This window comes from Archocentrus centrarchus, chromosome 7 (genome assembly GCF_007364275.1).
Source record: "Archocentrus centrarchus isolate MPI-CPG fArcCen1 chromosome 7, fArcCen1, whole genome shotgun sequence".
NCBI lineage: Eukaryota > Metazoa > Chordata > Actinopteri > Cichliformes > Cichlidae > Archocentrus > Archocentrus centrarchus.
In genome coordinates this window covers 14,862,920-14,887,016 of record NC_044352.1, presented here as the reverse complement: position 1 = coordinate 14,887,016, position 24,097 = coordinate 14,862,920, and the positions used below count along the sequence as shown (strand labels likewise).

Sequence of the window (24,097 nt, the reverse complement as noted above, 5' to 3'; positions counted from 1 at the left end):
AGAAGGAGACAAAGAATGACAAAGAGGCCTGGATTCTGCCTATGTTTTCATGTTTATTCATGTGCATGCGGCCACATAAGAATGAACGCAACTTGAATTTGCAAGTAGGCGCAGTCATGTATCCACCAGAAGAGCAGCATTGCAGCGGCAGGGCAGTGTGGCTGAAAGGTGAGCTTTTGGGAATTCATGTTACCTGTTGCTTGATGAAGCAGCACACAGCAGTACTGTTTGTTACATTGAGTGTTGATCACTATTCTATAGATGTGGGCCAGCAGAGGGTTAATTACAAGTCAAGCAGCTGCAGTTTAATTCACACCAGGCAGTTTATCGAGGGACCCGGAGAGCTGAAACTAATGGGTTCAGTACTGGCCTTACGTGGCAGCCGTGTAGACAGCAGGCAGAGCAGGAAGAAATGGCCTGTGCCTTCTGTGCATAGTGGCCCTGTGGGTTGAACAGACTGACACCAAATTGCCTGTGTCCTCCTCCACAGTCTGCTCCGTCGGTGCATGCAAGTGTGAGGGGAGGTGTGTGTACAGATATAGTACATAAAAGGGAGAAGCCATAAATTAATGCACACAAGAAAGATTTGGATGTAAATGAGGGCTAATAATAGGCATCTGCATTGAGTAAATATTTAGATTTCAGGTCTGCAAGTATGATGAGGTGACAGCATGAGACCTTGCAGCCTAGTCTGCGCTCTGAATGTGAGAACAAGGCTGGGCTGAGGCGGGGAAGGAAGCAGCTGCTGGCCCAGCCTGCTCTCATTTTGACACTGATAGAAATGCAAATTCCGTATTGATCGGCAGATTTACGATAATCAGATGAAAACAGGAAACAGAACTATTTGATCAGAGAAACAAGAATTCAGTGATTAACCTACATAGCAGGAAAGGCTGAGCAGAGCCTGCAGATATTTGGTGGTGTTGGTTGTTGATCTTCGTGGAGTCCTCTCATTGTTTCTCTTCTGCATTTCAGTGCCAGATTGCCAGGAGCAGGACATTTTCCTTTGGCGGAAGGATACAGGCTTTGGCTTTCGCATTTTGGGAGGAAATGAGCCTGGGGAGCCTGTAAGTATTCCTTCACTTTAAGTCTCATCAGTTTATTATAATTGCTCATGAATTAGAAGGCCAAGTGTACATATAGATTCATCCACAGCAACCACTGCTGAATGCTCTGTTTCCCAAATGTTTCTTTGCTTCATTCGTTTCCTCTGTTTTCCTTTCCTTCTGCCTCTCTGTTCAGTCTGCCTTTAAACCAAAGTAGCAGAAAGTCCTAATGCATCACTTTCTCTCTTTAACTGGAGCTGTTGCTCTCTGGAGGATTGTATAGACAGCTTGTTAAGAAAAGCAGAGGCCTTATCCACCATTCCTTCTGGTTGTGTGCCATATATTTGTTTTAAAGGAGGGATTGAGAAGAAGAGTGGAAGGCAGCTAGAGAGTGAAATAAAATGGCAGCAGGCTTCAGGTTTACCCCACAGGACTTAGTACTTGTTGTTTGTGCCAAGCATGTTGCATGGTATTTGTGCGCTCGTTTCTGTGTGTGCGCTCCCACACAGTGCCTAGAGCACACTAGCTTCTCCATGGCCCCAATAGGCTGCACCGGTCTTCTTGGTTTTTCCTATGTCAGCCACAAATACCTTGAAGTACTGCAACAGTAAACTCTGAAAAGCTGCTGCCTAAGTCATGCTAATTCAGTGCAGTATGTCTTGAATGATCGCATGTTTTATAAGCTAATGTATTCATTCTGTAGCAATGAATTTGCAATGAATTGCATTTCATCATGCTTTGGGTGTGCTTTCCTTTCCCAGATCTACATAGGGCACATAGTGAAGTACGGGGCAGCAGATGAGGATGGTCGCCTGCGGTCGGGCGATGAGCTCATCTGTGTGGACGGCACAGCAGTAGTGGGCAAGTCTCACCAGCTGGTGGTGCAGCTGATGCAGCAGGCCGCCAAACAGGGTCACGTCAACCTCACTGTCAGACGCAAGACCCCTGGATATGGAGGTGAGGAAATTGTTAGATAAAACTTAAGCATGTGCGTTCATGCATGAGTCATCCAGGGTCACATGTATGTTATGCAAATATATTGCATGCTTCTTGCTGTAAATGTTGAAAACAAACATTGAGGGTGTAGTCTAAACAGTCTCTTCTCAATCTCCACATCTTCAGTTTCAAAAGGAGAAGGTGATGTTCCCCCTTCACCGGCCTCCTCCCACCACAGCAGCACCCAGGCACCGAGCCTGACTGAGGGCAAGCGGACCCCCCAGGGGAGCCAGAACTCACTCAACACTGTCAGCTCTGGCAGTGGATCTACCAGCGGCATAGGCAGTGGTGGCGGAGGAGGCAGTGGAAGCGCAGTGGTGCCGGCCTCCCTGCAACCGTACGATGTGGAGATCCAGCGAGGAGAAAACGAGGGATTCGGTTTTGTCATTGTGTCATCTGTTTCCAGGCCTGACGCTGGAACCACCTTTGGTAAGTGAGGCAGACTGAGCTGGAGCGAGCTGAGACTGACAGCAACTTCAATTCAGTCTGACATGATAAATTATTTTGTTTACTATAGCCTGGCTTTGTCTTCACAGCATCAGACAGTTCAATTTAGACATTAATCAGGTTTAACAGTTTGATTGTTTGGGCATTTGTAATTTGAATTGGTGCAAGTGATGCTTTCATTTTCTTCTATCTTTACGTCTCTGTCATTAATTCACTTTCTGGCTGCAAACAGGATGTGCAAAAAAATTCAACCCATATTTTTGGTCTTGAAAAATCAATACCTGGCACTGACAATAATAGTTTTCAGGGGTTTTTTTTTTTTTTTTTAAATTCCTCTAGGTTAGCACAGTTAAAATCAGCCACCACGTGGAGCTCTGTGAAACTGTTCAGTGACAATTCAAAATACGTTTTTCTTTCGAGCAGGGCGGCAGTGTCCTTTTGACAAATCAGAGAAAGCCACTGCTTGAGTGAGCAGGTCAATGGCATGTTGATCCTTTGCACAATCTGAGTGCTCTAAGTGTTACTACGGGAATTCTGGCCAATTGGGCATTTCTGAATGTTTCATTAAGAGAAATAGAAATAAATTTTAAGCATTTTTTTTCTTCTTTTGTACCAAAATGACACCGAACTGAGAATGAGATTAATATTTTACCATTAATTTTGTGCCCCATTACACTCCACTCTATATCACATTATCATATTTCTTATACAAACACACACACACACACACACACACACACATACATGCCAATGACTATTACAAATTATCATTTTCTCGTTATGAGTCAATGACTGAATAAACTGAAACTTCTTTAATTAAAAAAGTGCTGAACAGCATCTTGTGCCCAATTTAGTTTTAAGATCATCTCCTGACAGCCTGCTTCAGAGACAAAAACAATGTATACCTACAATTACTGCAAATTGTAGGCAAGAGAAAAAAGGTTATTTACAAAGTAATTTATAAATTTTAATACATTCCAGAGTGTTTTTTTTGTAAACTAAACCCAGAACAGTTTGTCTTATCTCAAAGAAACTGGCAGTTAGTGCACAAAACAGCCTCCATCTCCATCCTCCTAGCAAAACACATCCACACAAAGTATGAAAGCACCAGAGTTTAATGATTGATGTCATCTCCTGGCAGAATTACCATATTTTCTCTGAGTTTTCCTTGCTTATGAGCAGCAGGGGGGAGGTGTTTAACAGGAGTGTGCTTAATACCACAGACTGAGGTCACAGACTGTCATAAGCTTAAGGATAAAGAAACCGTTGGTGCGCAGAGTGCACTCTGTCAGGATCGGACTGGCTGTAGCTTTATCACAAACACCATCATCAAATGCCTCGCAGAGGCACCTCACCAATTCATTCAGCATGTAATTGAAGTATACTCAGCACAGTCCATAGCTGTCTGTACCATTTATGTATCACAGCAAAAAAGCATAACCGCGTGTATTAAAGTGAGTCAAGCACTGATGAGGAATTGTAGATGTCCTTGAACAAATTTGGTATTAACCTCCGAGTGATGAATTTCAAACATCAATGTCATACCAAGGTCCCTTGTGTAGTAGCCATTATGATGATGTACTGTGGTCTGTCATAAGCGTAACACAAGAATGGATGATACGTTAGCCATGCTGACTTGCCCAGGGAATATTTCATCGATCCCATGGGCCGAGGGTGTCGCTCTGCAAAATGCAGTGCAAGAATTAATGAGTTATTTATAATGACACCTGTGACAGTGCTAGTCAACAACCTCGTGTAGACATGTTCTGGTCTTTTTAGGTTCCTGTTCTTGCTGCTTCCTCGCTATGCTCCCCTTCTCTCCTCCGTCACTATTCCTCTCGAGAGGATGAGATGAATTGACTTTGTGCTTTCACTCACTGATCTAGGATCACGCTGTAGCATCCTGCACTCACTGCTCTAATGGATTCTAACCATGTGGGACACGAGCTGAAATCTGAAAGAGGAATGTGTATTACTAAAAACATGGCATGACATTGCTGCAAGGATTCTTCCAGGAGGCTAGATTTTTTTTTTCTTTTTTTAGTCCTTGGAAAAATAAAGCAATTTCAGCTGGTTCTGACTACCATACATCGATGATGCATAAATCACTTTGCTCAAGCCCACTGGGGCCCATCCCCCTCTCATTTCCTACCACCATGACCTGGGGTTAGTGTTGTGCTTAATAGATTGGGTATTAAATCCTTGCCACACCCTGTCCCATATTTCATTATTTAGATAGACTGACAGAATATAAGTGCATTTTTTAAATCAAGATACAACAAGGGTAAATTAAGGTGATGTAATAAATATGGATGCCGCAAAAGATACTGGAGGGAAGAATGTCGTGAGCAGCAGAGATAAAGAGAAAAAAGCTGGAGGGAGGGTGAGAAGAACTCGAGATCCCCGGGGTGTGTTCAAAGCTTCTGTGTAAAGGAGATGTGCAGTGCTGAACACTGTCAATCTGCTGCTGCAAGTATTTCTTGCAGTATTTGCACTGACTAAACTACTATTGCAATATAGACTAAACATTCATATATCCAAATTTACCTGCTTTCTGATCTGGTCAAGCTCAGTTTGTTGGATATTCAACAATAGCAATGCTCCACCTGCTCGACAGCCCCACTGATTACTGCATCAAACCAAGTGGGCAGAGGATTTTGTCTGCATTGTCTTACAGGGACCATGAGTGATGTTTGACATTACAGTGTTTTTTTCTTCCTCCTTTACAGTGCAGGTATTATTTTGCCACAAGTCCTCAACTTATTGGTTTTCTGTGGGTGAATTGGGATGGAATGATTTTGCATAATTAACCTTTCTTCTTTCTTTCTCTCCCCGTTTTCTCTCTTTTCCTCTTTTATAAAATACAAATCAATGCAACCAATCAAAACAAATAATCACCACACCCTGTTTCTGGCATGCAAAATACACACACAAAATAAACATGTATGCTAACACAAAAGCTGGAAATGCTTGTGTGGCCATGCCCCACAAAATAGGGCGCATCATTGAGGGCAGCCCGGCGGACCGCTGCGGGAAGCTGAAAGTTGGGGACCGAATACTGGCTGTTAACGGCTGCTCCATCACCAACAAGTCACACTCAGACATCGTCAACCTGATCAAGGAGGCCGGGAACACAGTCTCGCTCAGGATCATCCCCGGTGATGGTAAGACGCGCGATGGCTTCCAGCCTCACATGGCTGTTTCATAAGGCAGCATGATGTGACTTATTCATGGCTGTGGTGGGAAGCACAGGGCATAGGCTCTGTTCACAGGCGAGAGCACTTTTCATCAGGGTGTGAACCTTTGTCTCCTGAAAGTGAGTCACTGAGGAGGAGTAAGGTGAAGTTGCCTCCAGAAACTGCCATAACACTTTCACTGTTTCGTTCTCTCTGTTTTCTGATTTATTTTATTTTATGGATTTATTGTCACTTTTAACGGATTAAAAACACTGCTCACATTTAATCAAGCGCTTCCTGATGGTGTTAATCTCTTCAGCTTAGCTTGGAAAAGGAAACAGAACTGCATAATATTGCAACGTAAGCAGTTTGTGACTCAGACCTCCACATTTTGGCTAAAATATGTCAAGTGCTGACACAAAGTGCATGTTAATAAAGACCGAACCACTGGTCAGCTTATACAGACAGTGCAAAAAGCTGTGCTGCAATATCCTCCACAGAGACATAAAATGAAGCTTAATGAAGACTGGAGGTGACAGAGGTGGGAACAAACTCCCACACACACATGTTCAGCGACTCACAGGCTTGTGCATGTAGAATCACACTGCAAAGTTTACTAGCAGAAAGTGTGGCTTCAGAAAGCCGCGCACCTCAGAGAAAAAGCGAGCTGGCCATGAGGAAGCTGTATTTCTTGAAGTAATGATGGAAGTGAGTGAGGAGTCTGAGACGAATGAGCCAGGCTGTTGTTCTTGCAGACAGAGCTGTACACCCATCATTGATATCGGCAACTCATATGCACTGCCGAGCTCTCGCTGGTGATACAAAAGAAAAGGAAGAAAAGACAGTTGTCCTGCCTTTTTTGTTTGTTTATTTTGTTTTGTTTTGTTTTGTTTTTTTTGACCTCTTGGAGTAACAGCTAAATCAAAATGATACATGTCATGTTTTCCCCCTATTTCCTTTTATGCTATTTTCCTTGCATGCAGTGGGGCCAGTATTGCACATGAGTAAATGGCAAATGACAGCATCACAGGCTGTTAGCATCAGGTTGAATAGAACTGCCTGTGGGTGATTCAGGGGCCTCTTCTAGACACTAAAATTTTGGTGTCTAGAGTATCTTTTAAAATGCAGCTACAGGAAAATGCACTTAACAAAAGTAGTCACTTTATTGTATATTGTTTATCTGTAAATTGTATTTTCTTTGGTCTCTTTTTAGAATCTTCCAATGCTTCTCTGCTGACAAACGCTGAGAAGATAGCCACTATCACCACCACACATACATCTCAGTCTGCAGAATCCCGGTAGGTGATCATATATCATGTCTTGTCAAATATGCATGAATAAAAAATCATCTCTCTAGAGTGAATACCTTCTTATATCACCAAAACAATCAAACCAAATCAATACAGCAACAAAAACATAATGTTACAGTCACACTAGGGAAATGTGTTTGGAGACTGTGGCATGATGAAAATTAATGCAACCATGTGCAATGAATTTGGGATGCTCCTGCATTTGAAATAGTTGCTTCAAGGCCTGAAATAGACCTGGAACCACTTGCAGTCAGATGTTGTCTTCAGGCTTAGGTGCTTCAAGACAGCAATAAAACAGCAATAAGACAGTCTATCACTCTACTACTGGTTTGCAGTTGCATAGGATCAAGTTGGCAATTGCATGCAATCTAATTGTGATAATATGGAGAGTAACTGTGATAAAGCTACAAATTGCAAATTGGTTGGCATCTACATACACAGATATTTACATTAAACAGGAATTCACATTAACTACTTACATTCAGAGTCCAGCTAGAACCTCATAGATTTGAAACTGAAATTCTTCCACAAAGAGTGACAGAGTTGCTGCAAAAGAGTAATTTTACTGCAAAATGATGTAGGCACCCAGTACTCTTATATATGAATATAACTAGAATACAACTGGATGGCAATCAGTTGAATCAAGCTTAACGCGCTGCAGACAAACTGCTCGGCACGGCACAGACTGATCCAGACTTTCAACACGTTGGCAATCTGTCTGCATTTCTAAATTTCATGACAAATACTTGAAGACCTTCAACAATCTGTCTGAAAGTGATTGCTGTCAGTCTCAAGTCAGTCTGTGATTGTTTGGAGACAGGTTGCCAACCAGTTGGTCAGTGCAACTATCTGCAGTCAGTCACCAAATGCAAAAGAAAAAAGAAAGAAGGAAAGAAAAATCACTGAGCAAACACTGATTATTTATTTATTTTTATTTTTTTCCCCATGTTGCAAAGAGGTTGCTGTTCTATTTTTATCCTAGTATGACTGAGCCATAAGAGGACCTAGACACTGAGTAAGAGCAATGTGAGGTGATCTATTGCAGCATATGTGCTGTAGCAATATTCAGGTGGCAGAAAATTGCATTGTAATGAGATGATTGATTCACTTCAACTGCCAGTGGTTTTTGTGTTGTTGTGGATGGATGTACTCATAAATACAGTACAATAACTACATGTAAGTTGTTTGTGTGTGTGTGTGTGTGTGTGTGTGTGTGTGTGTGTGTGTGTGTGTGTGTGTGTGTGTGTGTGTGTGTGTGTGTGTGTGTGTGTGTGTGTGTGTGTGTGTGTGTGTTTTAAAGGAATAACCCAAAGTCAAAAGGAGCTCCGCCTCCTCCTCCCATACAAACTCAGACAACACAGGTAAGAATGGATTTTTCACTCCATAGTTAATGATCATTACCATTTTCAGTTGGGCTTTACCTAAAAACTGTCAATAACATGCGAGGAGACATGCTATATCAATAAACAAAGATGACTACATAACGTGCAATAGAAGCTAGTATGACTGTGTGTAATGTTGTTCCGCTACTGCTGTTGGTCATTTACTTTAAAATTAGTGGACAATTCTGAAGTGGCACAAGGCAGAAAATGAGAAGAGGTTGTATATGAGTGCAATGCATTACAAAAAGCAGGCAGTGGTATCACACTGTTTTGCTGATTATGTAGTAAGTAAATTATGAAAGTAAGTATATTTTCCGCAGTGTCTGTTAAATCCGACATTCACATGAGTAAATGCTACAGTCTGATTAGGAATAAAGGTTTAGACTTGTGAGGGAACTCTTCTAACTTTCAATGAGTCTGGTAAGTTTTGGGTCCAGCCCTTGCAGTGCCCTTCCTTGGTGATCTGTACCCAGCTCACAGGCTCATGCATCATTAATTATTCATGCATTTGAGGGTATTGCACTGCCATTGACACTTTGTGAGTTTTTCTGGGACATAGCTTGATTAGTCCTTAAGTTTGAATTCACCTTTCGACTCTGTGCACTATGGATTAGTCACTCTTCTCTTGTGTCTCTGTGACTTTCTCTTTATCTACCCTTTTCTATCTTACAGGATGCAGAGTTCTACTCTGTGGACCTCGAGCGAGACAGTAAAGGTTTTGGCTTCAGCTTGAGAGGCGGCCGGGAGTACAACATGGACCTATATGTGTTAAGACTAGCAGAGGATGGGGCTGCTGTCAGAAATGGCAAGATGAGGGTAAGAAACTAGAGGGGGGGTTTTTTGGGGGTTTTTTTTGTTTTTTTTTTAATTCTACGATTCGCTACCAAAATACATTTTCATACAGTAGCAGTCACAAATTTGGACACATCCTTTCATTCAATGTTTTTACCCCCCCCCCCCCTTCTTTTTTTGTCCTACATTGTAAATTAATATGGAAGTCATCCAGACTATGAAGGAACACAAGAAATCATGTACTAAACAAAAAAGTGTTAAACAAACCAGAATATGTTTTATATTTTAGGCACCTCTTGCTTAGATGACAGCTTCGCGCATCTTGGCATTTTCTCAGTCAGCTTTATGAGGTAGTCAGAAAGCTGATTAGGAATGGTTTTCAGTTAGCAGCTGTGCCTTGTCAAGAGTTAATTTCTTGAATTTCTTGACCTCTTAATGTGTTTGAGACCATCAGTTCTGTTGTACAGAAGTAGAGTTGTATACAGTGAATAGCCCAATTTAGTAATATTCTAATCCATATTATGGCAAGAACTACTCAACTAAGTAAAGAAAAATGACAGTCCATCATTACTTTAAGAAATGAAGATCGGTCAATCCGAAAAATTTCAAGCTCTTTGAAAGTATCCTCAAGTGCAGTCGCAAAGACCATCAAGCGTTATGATGAAACTGGCTCTCCTCAAAACTGTCCCAGGAAAGGAAGACCAAGAGTTACCTCTGTTGCACAGGATAACTGTCATGCCTGAGGGAACAGGGAGGACCCAAAATGCAGTGCAAAAGACAATGAATGGTGATAGCAGAGGAAGGTGGCAGGCTGGAACTCTGCATGGATGCTCCGAAGGTTCACAGGACTCTACCCAAAGAAAACGATTGGACCTCTCTTCTTTTCCTCTCCTCACTCACTTACTCTCAGGCGTGCACGCAAGGGTCCCAGTTTCCTGTGCAGAGAAGAAACAGAGGGTCACTAGATGTCCACTGAACAGTTATTAGCAAGGTACTGGAGAGCTGATGTCAACTAACTGAAAGGTAAGTAACAATCCAGCGTCTAGTGTAGGTCTTCCTCTACTTAAGTAGGACTGATGATCACTTAAACCATCATCAGCTGCGGAGACCAGCCCAGGTGCATAGCAACTGAGAACTGGAGGAGGACCACCTCTACAACACAGGGATTGGTTAGTGAACATGCACAACAGAATGGGAGACCCAGAGTGAGAAAGAGGCCAGCTGAGTCCATGACAATAAGTTCATCAGAGTTACCAGCCTCAAAAACCACAAGTTAACAGCACCCCAGATGAAGAAGAGGCCACCTAAATGCGTCACAGAGTTCAAGTATGCATGAATCTGGACTTTATGGTCGACTTGCTACAAAGAAGCCACTTCTAAGGAAGATCAACAAGAGGAAGAGAATGGCTTGGGCCAAGGAACACGAGGAATGGACATTAGACCAGTGGAAATCTGTCCTTTGGTCTGATGAGTCCAAATTTGAGATTTTTGGTTCCAAACGCCATGTCTTTGTAAGACAGAAAAGGTGAGCGGATGGGTCCTACATGTGTAGTTCACACCGTGAAGTATGGGGGAGGAAGTGTGATGGGACGGGGGTGCTTTGCTGGTGACAAAATCCAAGGCACACTTAACCAGCATGGCTACCACAGCATTCTGCAGCGACATGCCATCCCATCTGGTTTGCGCTTAGTGGGACCATCATATGTTTTTAAACAGGACAATGACCCCAAACACACCTCCAGGCACTGTAAGGGTGATGGAGTGTTGCATCGGATAACCTGGCCTCCACAATCACCTGATCTAAACCCAGTTGAGATGATTTGGGATGAGTTGGACGACAGAGTGAAGGCAAAGCAGCCAACAAGTGCTCAGCACCTCTGGGAACTCCTTCAAGACTGTTGGAAAACCATTTCAGGTGATTAGCTCGTGAAGCTGATTGAGAGAATGCCAGGAGTGCAAAGCTGTGATCATAACAAAAGGTGCTTTGAAGAATCTAAAATCTAAAACATATTTTGTTTAACACTTTAAAGTTTACTACATGTTCCCTTATGTGTTCCTTCATAGTCTGGACTTCAGTATTAATTTACAATGTAGGAAAAAAAGAAAAACACTGAATGAGAAGATGTGTCCAAACTTTTGACTGGTACTGTATACTAAATTTCTTCTTTGCACAGTGTTGGCAAAACCCTACTTTTAGCCAGTTGCCACAGTAATGTGTCCTCTGTTTTTAGGTGGGAGATGAGATTTTGGAGATTAATGGTGAGAGCACAAAGAACATGAAGCATTCACGTGCCATCGAACTGATCAAGAATGGTGGTCGGAGGGCACGGCTCGTCCTCAAACGGGGAGATGGATCTGTGCCTGAATATGGTAGGTAAACACACTGTGATGTTTTACGCCATAAACTGTAAATAACACTTTTAATGTGTGCACTGAAATCTCATGGTTCTCCCTGCTGCACCACAGGCTAAAGTTTCTTATCTTCCTAGTGTACCAGAGGAACTTTATACTCTTTAGAAATGATCTTCAGGGGTGTTGCTATGTTGTATGATGAACATTTAACAGGAAGACACCCTCAATGTCTAATTAATCTAACAACCTGTCATTGTTTCAACACAAAAGTGAGCTTTCAAATATTACTGAGCAATGAAGACTTCTTGGCATCAAAGCTTGTCAAAAGCTCTATACTTAATAGATCTGTAGCACAGGTTTCCTGTGTAGGATTATTCTTCTCACAGTATCAATCATATTAATACTTTCAGCATTATTTACTGGTATGTCTGGGGTTTCATTTTCTGATATTTTTACCCTCAGATTGTTTTCTTTTTAAGCTTAATAAAGAGTTTGTTTCAAGAGTTTCAATATTTTCTTGTCATTTACAACAAATGACTTCCTCTCTCTATTAAGATGTAAAACAGCCTCTTGTCTGTTTTATTTGTTTTCTCCTCTCTACTTCTCCTCCTTTCTCTCTCTCTCTCTCTCTGATTGTCTCTTGTTGCTGGGCTCTTCCTCCTCTCTCCAGCGATGATGGCTCCTCATCTCGCTGTTGGTACAATGAGAAATGACAAGATGGGAGAGCCCTGTTTCTACCTAATGGGCCAAAATCAGACAACGGTTTGTAGCCAAAAGTCTGTCCCACTCCACTCTCCCTGTCACTGTTTTCCTTTCAGTTATATCTACCACTTCTTTCAGCCCATACCACCCTGCATCCAGCTGTGTGTGTGTGTGTGTTTGCGTGCAGACTTGTTTACATTGTGTACAAGCTTTATGTCAGCCTCATTTAACCTGTTATTTAACTTCTGTGAATCTGTATGCATACAATCTCCCTACCCATATGCCAGCTTCAGACCAAACATTTATTAATGGGACTAATTTAATGCCACTGGTCATCACAAGCTCCTGCCACTGCAACCTGTGTCTTTTTTGGCAGACTTTCAGCCAAACACTGTTTTTGTTGTTTTCTTTCCTTTGTTATTCCAATTAATGTACATTAAACTCATCATTTTATTTTGAATGACTTCCTAGGTGCCTGCTGTGTTATTGATAACCCCTGCCCTACACTTGCTGATGTGTTGCACCTGCTTTTGTTGCTGAAGCCACCTTATGTTTTAACCTGCAGCCCTATAGTGAAACCATACTGAAACGATATATAACTTCAATGCATTTTATGTCTGTAGATGTTAAAAAATAAATAAAAATAAAGGTGTGCTACACATCAGCTTAGATAAGCCGGATTTATTCTTAGAATAAATACAGCAAATGAAAGTACACCAGTATGCATGATATCCATCAATATCTGCATTGATTTTTGTTTCATGTCAATGCAAGAGCTCAAATCAGCCAGCAAGGAAAGTCATGTCTGCTGATCACGATTCATGTCACATGTTATTCTCTTATGGGTACATGTTGACAACAGGTTTCTCTTTCTTTCTCCTCTCCTGCAGACGGCAGCAGTGACAGGCACCCTTCCGCACCCGGGGCACAAAACACTCCGGAAGTGAGAATGCTGCCACACAACAGTCAATATCACACCTCATTGGAGTCCAGTTATCCACCAGACTTTCACAAACCATCACGCCAGGAGGAGGCTGTGCGTGGCCAAGACATGGACAGGAACAGGGACAGGGCTGGGTCAGATCAGATGGACTACCAAGGCTGGCAATATAAACCCCATCATCATCACACCTGGAATAACAATCACAGTCAAAGTACCCCCAGACAGCAGTCTCCTGACAGCACTAGCAATGGCAACAAGAAGAGCCGGGGTCGAAAAGTCAAGAAGTCTGAGTCGGAGAGCGGCATCTCTAAACTCCTAAAGACTCTGAGGAAAGACAGCTCGGGGAAAAAGGCTGCAGCTGCAGAGAAACTGAGGGAGCAAGAACTCTCAGATAGCAGTTCTACTTTGGACAGGAGGTTTCGTCTGCAGCGCCGTGGCTCCCTGGACCGCTCACCAACCCAAACACGCACCTCGTCTCCTGACCGTCGACGGGCCAAATCGATGGACCGCAGGGCAGAGCGAGCACATCGTGACCGTACTCCTGAGAGGGAGTGCGATGATGGAGGGTTCCTCGCAGTCACCCCCGATCGGAAGTACTATGAGCGGAGGTTCCTCAAGGACTCACAGATGACTGGACAAGTCAGGGAGTTTACAACCCCCGAGCGCACCAACAACAAAGGAGATTCCTTTTCTCAATCCAGGGGCCGTACATGTGATAGAGCCACAAAGAACGGTAACCTTCTGCGAGACTCTTCCTCTGAGAGGAGAGAGGAGAGACATCGGATGAACGGGAAAATGGAGAGACTATACAGGGTGGACCGGGACTCTTCCCCTGACAGCAACTACAGCCGGGATGAGCTGAACTATGCAGCTGCACCAAGACTAAAGGACTACTACAGCATGATGAAGAACAACACTGCACACAATAACGCTGCCTTCAACAACACAGGCCACAACAATAACACAGTAGGCCGCAGCCCGAATCGGTTCCCTGAGCCCAAGAGAAGGTTATACAAAGAAAGCCCGAAAGACCTCAGCATCTAGAGCAGAGCAGAGATCCCCCTCACCACTCTCCCTATCTGTGCAAACTATGTACAATACACTGGAATTGGACTTATGAGGATACTAACTCTTGTGCTTTATTTGGTCGAATGGTTTATTGATTGATTTGATTGACTTTACTACTTGTGATCCCATCCAGAGATTCATAAAACAGCAGGATTACAATCCTATCAGTTCACACTGTTTTTGTCATTGTTCTAGTTATTTTTGAACATAACAGAAGTTGTTGTACTATAGTAAAGGTATTGTATGTGCCTGCATATAAAATCAGTGATATTGCTTTTTGTAGGCATTGCTGACTCTAAATATTTGTTCCCTCAGAGGTATGAAACATGCTTCCAATTGTGGTAACTACTAAGCTTGTTTTCAACTTGTTTTTGATGTCTTTTTCCATTCCTGAATTACTTTATTAACAAACAAACAAACAAACAAACAAACAAAAAAAAAAACTATAGCACAAGACACTGATGGTTCACAAGAACTGTGAAAATGGACTTGCAAAAATCTAAATTTTAAGATTTGATGGTAAACCTAGAATGATAATTAGATAAAATAATATAACATTTTCGCATTTGCTCACTATTTATTTTTGATTCGGCACGTCTTCAGTAAGCTTCATTCGATCTTTAAGGACCAAGGTAAAAGTACCGTATTTTTCGGACTATAAGCCGCTACTTTTTTCCCACGTTTTGAACCATGCGGCTTATAGCCCGGTGCGGCGTTTCTGTGGATTTTTCTTTAACCACCAGGGGGCTCTTTAGCAGGATATGAATCATGGGACGTCAAAGTTGGAAATCAAAGAAGAAAGCGCCAACAAGTGCTAGCAGCAGGCACAAAAGAGATTTTTTTCAAACTCCCTCATCATGGAAACCACAAAAAGAACTTCCTATGATGCCGCTTTTAAGTTGAGGGCTATCGACCTGGCACTACAGGAGGGAAATAGAGCCGCTGCACGTAAGCTCGGCGTGAACGAATCAATGGTGAATTGACTTGTTATAACTCAAATTTGGGGTTGTCTGTCCCCCTCTGCTGAGTGCCGAGTAATTGTGGAAAACCGAGAGCGGCGGAGATACCAGCGGCTTATAGCCCGGTGCGGCTTATATATGTACGTTTCCAGTTTTTTCCAAAAAATTTGTAGGTGCGGCTTATAGTATGGTGCGCTCTATAGTCCGGAAAATACGGTATACAATGTACCTGAAAATGCATGATGCTGTACCTGTAATCCATTAAACTGTGTGGCAGCTCAGCCTCTTTTGCCTAAATGCACTGGCACACTTCCAAAATCTAACAAATAATGTGAAAATTGGCAATGCTATTTTTAGATTTCCCCTGGAGTAGTATTACAAAAAAAAAAACTCCGTGTGTACTGATGCGATGGGAAAGGAGCTCAACTCACTTTCAGCTACAGGCAACAATGTTCTCTGTTGTGGGAAAATGACATTTCAGCTTACACGAGTCTGCATTATGCCATAATACCAGCTGAAGCTGCCATGATATGATATTTTTGAGATATGCCAAAAAAAAACAAAAAAAAAAAACAACAGTAAATAAATGTGTAAATTATCCCCGTGCAAAATGCATGTGTAATTTAAAATGTAGTGTGACCACATTATTTGATAGGTCTGAGTAAGAATAACTCATGAGGAATATGCACTGTAATCCCACACTCACTGTTGGCCCTGTCCTCATGCTTATTATACCTACATTTGTGCACCGACCACCTCCTGGGTCCAGACACAAAGAGCCAATGTGGTTACATGTGTTGGTAACATGGAGATTCCCAGAACAGGGGACAACTAATCTGCCATGCTGAGCCATGCTGTCATGCCACTGGAGTCTGACTGCTGCTTTTTAATGTGTTTTGTGTGTATTCTCTGTTTTATGTTTCATTTACAAACAAAAAATATATTGGGGAAAAAACCACAACAAATGCATTGTTTAATCACCATTGTCACCATGGTACTGTATTTAACAAAAAAAGGAAGAAAAAAAAAAAACACATCTGAGAAGTTAACCTGTTGGCCATCACCTGTAAAGATTTTTTTTTTTTTCCAATGTAACTACAAGGAACCTGTCAAGGAATAAAATGTTGCCTTTTTCTTGTACAAAAGAGAAATTTATGAAAACCCTCAGCAGTGAGGAATGTGATATTGTGTTTATATCTCTGAAATGGACCTGATGATTTGTGGGAAATATGTTGATTTACTCTGGATCAGGTATGTAAAGACATTTTAAAATGAAAGACTGTATGTGGTCAATCAGAAACTGTTTAATGGTTTGAATCTCTCTCAATGGTTAGCCTGCCTTTGTATTATACAGCACTTGTATGCAGTCTGTGTTCTTCAAGCATTATTTCTTGCAATGTGCGCCAGACATAATGCTGTCTCTGTGTTGATAAAAGCAGTACATGTATATGGGCCAATCTTTTTTATATAACTATGCATATATAAATACTACATTGTTCATAGCTTTATTTGACCCATGAAGCTATACATAACATTAGTCAAAGTACAAGTAGATGTGGACTTATCCAGCTTCTTTCCTTGAGATGGATTACAATGTATATGTAGCTATCAAAAGAAGTCTGTGAATGCTATTTTTATTATCAAATAAAGTTTTCCATACAAATTCAAAAGGATTTCATTTTTATGCATGACTGCATGTCTTGGGATAAGGTTTTGGGTTTGCTCACTCTTTTTGATCGCATCACTCTGGTGAACCAGCTGTGGTTTTAATATGCAAGTTCAGAGACTTGCGGCTTGAAGAAACATCTAACGGTGATTATACACTCACCAGCCACTTCATTTAGGTAAACCTGTTCAACTGCTCGCTAATGCAAATATACACAAAAAAAAATGGAAAGGAACGTTTTGAAAACACATCAGATCTCTATGGAAAAACAAAAAAATCATGCTGGATATCTACACGGATGTGGTCTGCGTAATGCATTAGGAACAAACGGATGCCACATTTTTTGATGGATATAAAAGTTATCAAAGACTGAATTCAAAAGACATCCCAAAAATCAAAGTGAAAAGGGGGCTGGTCCATTTTGCCAAAATTTCATTGCAACAACTCAAAGTGGACCAGGGCATCACTGAGCTCCTGGACAGTCTGAGGTGAAACCTGGCAGTGTTGGATGGACTAAAATGTAAAGTCACAGAGTTATTCTATTGGATTTAGGTCAGGTGAGCATGGAAGCCAGTCAATGGTATCAATTCCCACATCTTCCAGGAATTACCTGCATACTCTTGCGTCAAGACCAGGCATTGTCGTACACCAGGAGAAACCCAGGACCCATTATATATATCTCAAGTTTTGATCCACTACCAGAAGCCTGGGTCACTGCCCTGAGTATTCCCATAACCACTGTTAACTTCACCTTCCACATCCTCTCTAGCTCTTCTCTCAGCCCTTGGTATTTATCAAGCTTATCATGTTCCCTCTTCCTGATGCTGCTATCTCTTGGTATTGCTACATCTGTCACTATGGCCTTCTTCCTCTGCTTGTCCACCACCAATTTTTCTGTTTCTATCTGGAAGTCTCACAGGATCTCGTTCATTCTCGACTACCTTTGGGGCCATATCCCATTTTGACCCCGGGCCTTGACACAGATGTTACTGTAAACTATGCCAGTCACTTGGTTATGACTTCCATGTATGCCCTGCCTGCTAGCATCTTGCACCCTGCTGTTATGTGCTGGATTGTCTCAGGGGTGTCTCTGCACAGTCTGCACCTGGGGTCTTGCTTTGTGCGGCAGACCCCAGCCTCTGTCAATCTTGTGCTTAGAGCTTGTTACTGTGCTGGGGTAATTAGTGCCTCTGTGCTGTCTTTCAGCTCAGCTTTGTCCAGTCATTGGTAGGATTTTGATTTTTCTATATCAGCCACTTCTACTATCTGCCAGTGGTACATGCCGTGCAGGGGCCTGTCCTTCAATGATGTTTCTTATTCTTTCTCGGATTTCTGCTGCCTGAGGTACTCACTAAGCAGATCTTAGATCACTTAGATTAGAGATAAGATCCTGTGGGACTTCCAGATACAGACAGACAAACGTGTGATGGCTAACCAACCGAACATAGTAGCGGTGGACAAGAAGAGGAAAAAAGCCATAGTGATAGATGTTGCGTACCAAGTGATCGCAACAACAACCACAACAAGAAGTAAACATGAGAAGCTCAAGAAATACCATGGGCTTAGAGAAGAGCTACAGAAGATCTGGAAGATGAAGGTAACAGTGGTTCCAGTGGTAATCAGAACACTGGGAGTATGGCTCCAGCAGATTCTAGGAACGACATCCGAGATTTCTGTCCAGAAGAGTGCAGGCCTAGTAACAGCTAAGATACTGCTCAGGACCCTCAAGCTCACAGGCCTCTGGCAGAGCACCCAAGCTTGGAGGCCAAAGACCACCCACACAACACAGCGAGCTGGGAATTTTTTTAAAATTTTATTTCTATATATTCATTCTCCATCAGAATTTTATTACAGTGTTTTTGTTTCCTGTCATTTATTTTCTGTTACCATACCAGACTTTTAGAAATGCTGTGGTTTATGCTGTGAGTTGTGGTTGCTGACGCTGACAAATATTTAAAGCACGTTTATCAGCTTAAAATGATTGTACTGTTAAAACATTAGAGAGTTTTATAAACCATTAAATATTTACATTGTAGGTTAACTTGTAGTAAAGTCTTATTGATTCTTTCTTTTACACTAGCCTTAATTTCTCCATTGCATTTGCATGAAGGTGTCCCTTGGTAAACCTGATTTGCATTACCCAATAAATCTTTCTTAACCTTTACATAATGTGATTAATAATTACCATCAGATAAAGTTGAGTCTGGTGTCATGTATATTCCCTGGTAATAATATCTCATAATATTGTAATCCCTGTATTAGGCCAAGTTCTAAGTCCAAGGTGACCCATGACTGAAGTGTGTATAGTGGGCACTTCTAGACAAACACTAAGTACTTACTCTAAGTAGTATGTTTGTTTTGTACTTTACCACCAGGTTTAACAGCAGAAGAGCAGTAGTAACTGCAATAATAGTTCTAAAGTAGAAACTGACTCAAGACATAAATGCGTTCTGAATAAGTCATTCAAATTTATTTGATTAAATATACTACAGTCATATGAACTTTGCCACCCAAACTGTAAGTAAAACATAAACAGGATGTGTCATTTGCAAAGTGCGTTTTATTTTACATTGCCTTGATTACATGCCTCTACATTCAAAAATAAGCCAGTATCATATAGGATCCAACTGTGAAAGATTAGCATTTTTCCTTTTCCTCTCAGGAAAAAAGAAATCTCATCGATTGTTAAGTTGGAAATTCTGTACATACAGGAACAACTCTGTAATGGACTGACCTTTCCTGCAACTGTCTTTAGGTTGAATCAACTCATTTGTAAAATACAAAAAGGAAATTATTTCTGTAGACATTAGCCTTCAGTAGTTTCCCTGGGGGAGCAGAAGTCTTCGTCTTGGACGGTGGATCATGGAACCATTGCTTGACGCCCCTTTTATGCAGGAGACACAGAGCTGGAGGAGACAGAGGAAGCCTCGGTCTTGGAGGCAGTAGTAGATGCTCCCTCCTCTTCTTCAAAGGGATTTTTCCCACAGCACAAGGTGGTGATCATGCAGTGGCGGAACTGCTTGTTCATGCAGATGTAAATCAGAGGGTTGTAGATGGAGGAACTCTTGGCAAAGAAGGCTGGGAGGGTCATAAAGACTGGTCCAAATTCAGAGCCTTGATGTGTGAAGATCCACCAGGCCACTCCGGCATAGGGCAACCAACATATCAGGAAGGCAATAACCATGATAACAACCATGCGGGTGACTTCCCTCTCAGCCCTCTGGGTGGTCTCAGACTCCTGCTGGGCAGCAGCAGCCTCCTTGACAGCACAGAGCAGGCGGCCGTAGCAGAAGAACACAACAGCCAGTGGAATGAGGAAGTGGCAGATGAACATGTAGATAACAAACGACTCGTTGTTGAAACCTTCTGCACGTGTGTAGTAGTCGACTCCACATGAACACTGCATGCCCTCAGGGATGTAACGAGACCAGCCAACAATAGGGGGTCCAGCACAAGAAAGGGCCATTATCCAGGTGAAGGCCAAGCCCATAATTGCGTGGTTCTCCCCAAAGCGGAAGTTGCTAATGGGCTTGCAGACAACCAACCACCTTTCGATAGCCAGAGCAACCAGTGACCAGAGGGACATCTCACCACCGAGGGTAGCAAAGAATCCTTCCAGATTGCAGCCAAGGCGACCTAGGACGAAGTAGCCATGCATAGAGGTGTACATCGTTGTGGTGAATCCTCCAAACACCATGAAGAGGTTAGCCACCGCAAGGTTCAGAAGCACGTAGTTTAGAGGGGTTCGCAGCTTCTTGTGTTCAATGGTGACATAGAGCGTAAGGAAGTTGATGGGGAAGCCAGCAAGGATGAGAAAGAACATGTAGGCACCCAGAGCAGCATAAGCTGCTGGGTTGACAAGGTAGTACTGAGGGTATTCATAAGGACTCCGGACAATGCCGGTGGTGTTTACCATAGGGACATAAAAAAAGGGTCCCTCTGTGCCATTCATGGTTGCGGCTTGTGGTTGCGATCAGCCCTTCAGAGGTGTTTCTTCTGGCTGTTTGGGAGAGTGATGGAAAGGGACCTTGCTACAAATGGAACCAGGTGGCCACAGTCTGGCTTTTAAAGGCACACCTTGGATTATCAATTTCCAAATCGGTCAGCACAAACTGATTTAGGCCACAGTTAATAACTAATCCAGCCACCACTGCAAACATAACTGACCACTCATCAAGATATTAAGGTTACACCTGCTCACGTCTAACACTGAGCTATCCAGTGACTATGTGTTTTAAAGCATGATAATAACACTGTATCTAGTGAGAAAATAATCTTTTCATGCACAATTTCAAAGACACTACAGAGCTGTGCACAGTTCATCTGTGTTTTCATTTTGCTGCAATTCTCCTCCAGATGACTCCAAGTTATAAAGCATTAAAATTAAAATTTCAAAGGATTTTACCACTAATTTGCTCACACATTTATGCCAGTTTTAATAGCAATCTGTTTTAAATGTATGATTCAGGGTGTCTGCCCTTTGCCAAAACCTGTATCCCCCCCAAACTAACATGTAATTTTCTTCAATATTATTTTACAGAGGGCTGCAAATGGATACTATTTCTCTATATAGATCATATCCATTTACAAGTCCATATTAAATCCAATGCCATCATCTATTATATGCTAAAATAATATTAATGGAAAGGGGCATAGCAGAAAGCTTCATTTCACTCTTGATTAAATATTATATGTTTTTTTTTTTGTTGTTGTTTGTTTCTCCAGTATAGTTTCCTAGAATCACCACTAAACTGTGAAGAAACAAAAAACTTCAATGAACAGAACATTACTACAATACTAAAATTCACACTAAAGTAGTAATAACTTCAGAGTTCATAGGGTTTCATTACTCTCATGTGCTACCCAAAATTCAAAATAAAAATAAAAGAACAGGAAAGAAAAATGAGGTATCACATCTGATGACTGCAGTATCCTACTGAGTGAGAGTGACCCTCTGCAACATTAAATCCATTACAGGCTTGTCAGAGGAACACATCCATAAGCCCCAAATCTCTCTAATGCAACACCCATTAGGAAAGTGCTGAGCTCTTTACCAACAGCTAAGATGGTCCACCACTCAGCAACATTACTACCTCTGCTCTACATTCAGTATAGTACAGGAAATTGCAACTTAGAAAACATTAATATGTGAGATGAGGATGTGCTTTGAGAAAATGATAAGGCCTTTTTTTTTCCTCCTGCTGTCTTGGCCAGTGGACATTGATGGACATGTACTGATGCACCTGAGACAATGTTAACTAAAGTGGTATTTGTAAAATACCCACTCGGGTGCAGGTTGTGTTAACATATATGATTAAGCAACAGAAAATTAATTAATTGGTCTGATACAGTGCTGTGCAAAAGTCTTGTGCCAGCCCCCCATTTCTTTATGTTTTGCTACCAAGGAGTCTTGAGCAATAGTTCTCCAGATTTTCTGAAGGTCTTTCAAAGTTTTTCTTTGGACATTGACTGGTTTCGCACATTCACATTTTCAGTCCAGCTTTTATACCTTTTCAGACCATTTTCAGAAGAATGGTTTGTCTTTATTTTGGCTTTGTGTGTGTGTGTGTGTGTGTGTGTGTGTGTGTGTGTGTGTGTGTGTGTGTGTGTGTGTGTGTGTGTGTGTGTGTGTGTGTGTGTGTGTATGCGCGCTAAGCTACTTAACACTGACCTATGAATCATTCAAGCATAAAAAGAAGAAAGCACCTAATGCAAGGCTCTTTCCCATTTCTTTAATTGAATTTGCAGAAAATTCCAAAAATAACACATTTTTGGAGGGATAAATTAGTATTTTTTCAACACCAAGGTGATTGTCAAAGAGCTATTAATTAGGTCTAACCCAAAATTTGGTATACCTTAACATGGAAGACGTTTGTCCTTAAAAGAAAAAGAAAAAAAAAAAAAAAAAAAAAAAAAAAGGAACCTGGACAAATGGATTACAAAATAATAAGTGGCAAACTTTAAAACTGTTTAAAGTATCTGAAAGTAATATCATGAATACATTATACACATATTAATGGTGTGCTCAAGGCTGCTTTATTCTGTTTAGCACAATACAACACAGTACCAGGTTTCTAGCCAGAAAAAAAATTTCAGCCCAGCTTGCATGTTGGGGTGGGGCTAATTGGCATTAGCTTGCTACTGCCAATTAGCTTCCTAATGCTAAATTCAGCTAGCTAATTCAGTGATGGTGAACAGTTGGATAATATGTATGTAATATTCAATGGTTGGTTCTACAGGTCATTGAAGGCACCTGAATCTGATTGCACCATGCGACGTGATGCTGATAGGGAGTGTGGATCCCTCTGGTCTGTGTTTTACGATGCTCTGAAAATAAGATGCACATTTACCAGCAGCTATTGTTAATAAACTTTCCTTAAGCAACACATGAGTGTGTTATCCTTGTGAGTCTATGAAAACAATAAAGAAGACAAGCTCCTGGGATTTTATATTTAACAGGAAGCCCAAAATTGTCCTGATGAGGTGGCGTGCATGGAGTAATCAGGGTGCTTGCCAGCTTGCTAATTGCAGTGAAATTCTCAGCCTGGCGCAAGACGATCTCAGCGTGGTGATCAACTGCTGGCTAGAACCCTGAGTACAGAGTTAGTGCTCTTCATCTACGCACTAACTGCACATGACTAAGCTCACTGCCGTAAGAGTGTTATATCGCCTGTGTCTATTAGAGTTATCAACTTTAGCACCATTAAAATATAAGGAAATAGATATATAACATTAACAAATAACACCAGAAAGGAGTTGAAAGTGTGCTTACTAATGCGTGCTAACAGTGTAAGCAATTGAGTTCTGTTAGCATTTTAACAAGCATTTTCCATGCACCCCAGTTTAGCAGGCGAATACTATGTTTAAGTGTCACAACCCATATTAAAATTAAAACAGAAATGTGAATAGGACTTCAGCCTCAATAAAATGAAAAATTAGAGGGGGGGTATACTTCCTAATCATCCAATATGGTGCCACAAATAGAATAAAAAATCCTGCAAAGACAGCTGTGACAGCTGAGACATTTTTGATGTGGCTTTGGCAGGTTCGCCAAAGCCACATCAAAAATGTCTCGGCTGTCAAGAAGCCATTCATAAGGAAGGGAAACAAGTAGAAAAGGCTGGGGTGTGACAAATTACACAAGAAGTGAAGTGATGAACCTAAACATGGTGCAGGGCCCGTGGTGTTGGGGATCTTGTCCAAATTGATGGAATTATGAACACAGAAAAGTACCATCAAATTTTGGTCCACCATGCAA

General features: G+C 41.6%; 2 protein-coding genes across 15 annotated transcripts in view; one reads left to right on the top strand and one right to left on the bottom strand.

Annotated features, from left to right (window-relative positions):
• Positions 1-14,967, top strand: part of LOC115782448 (membrane-associated guanylate kinase, WW and PDZ domain-containing protein 1-like) — a 96,550-nt gene extending 81,583 nt beyond the window's left edge. For 10 of the 14 annotated variants that reach the window (XM_030732611.1, XM_030732610.1, XM_030732606.1 and 7 more), the window contains 9 exons: positions 976-1,067; positions 1,808-2,003; positions 2,169-2,471; positions 5,450-5,653; positions 6,879-6,963; positions 8,276-8,336; positions 9,030-9,173; positions 11,381-11,519; positions 13,094-14,967. In XM_030732611.1, coding sequence (XP_030588471.1) covers positions 976-1,067; positions 1,808-2,003; positions 2,169-2,471; positions 5,450-5,653; positions 6,879-6,963; positions 8,276-8,336; positions 9,030-9,173; positions 11,381-11,519; positions 13,094-14,190 — 2,321 coding nt within the window. In that variant the 3' untranslated portion in view covers positions 14,191-14,967. Of the gene's footprint in view, positions 1-975; positions 1,068-1,807; positions 2,004-2,168; positions 2,472-5,449; positions 5,654-6,878; positions 6,964-8,275; positions 8,337-9,029; positions 9,174-11,380; positions 11,520-12,171; positions 12,264-13,093 lie in introns of all 14 variants that reach the window. The other 4 variants (XM_030732615.1, XM_030732613.1, XM_030732616.1 and 1 more) reach the window with 2 other exon arrangements.
• A 4,412-nt stretch (positions 14,968-19,379) lies between these two features.
• LOC115782673 (rhodopsin) lies at positions 19,380-20,893 on the bottom strand. The gene has a single exon (XM_030733000.1). It carries the CDS (start codon positions 20,789-20,791, stop codon positions 19,727-19,729), a length of 1,065 nt encoding a protein of 354 aa, XP_030588860.1. The 5' UTR covers positions 20,792-20,893; the 3' UTR covers positions 19,380-19,726.
• Positions 20,894-24,097: the final 3,204 nt, after the last annotated feature.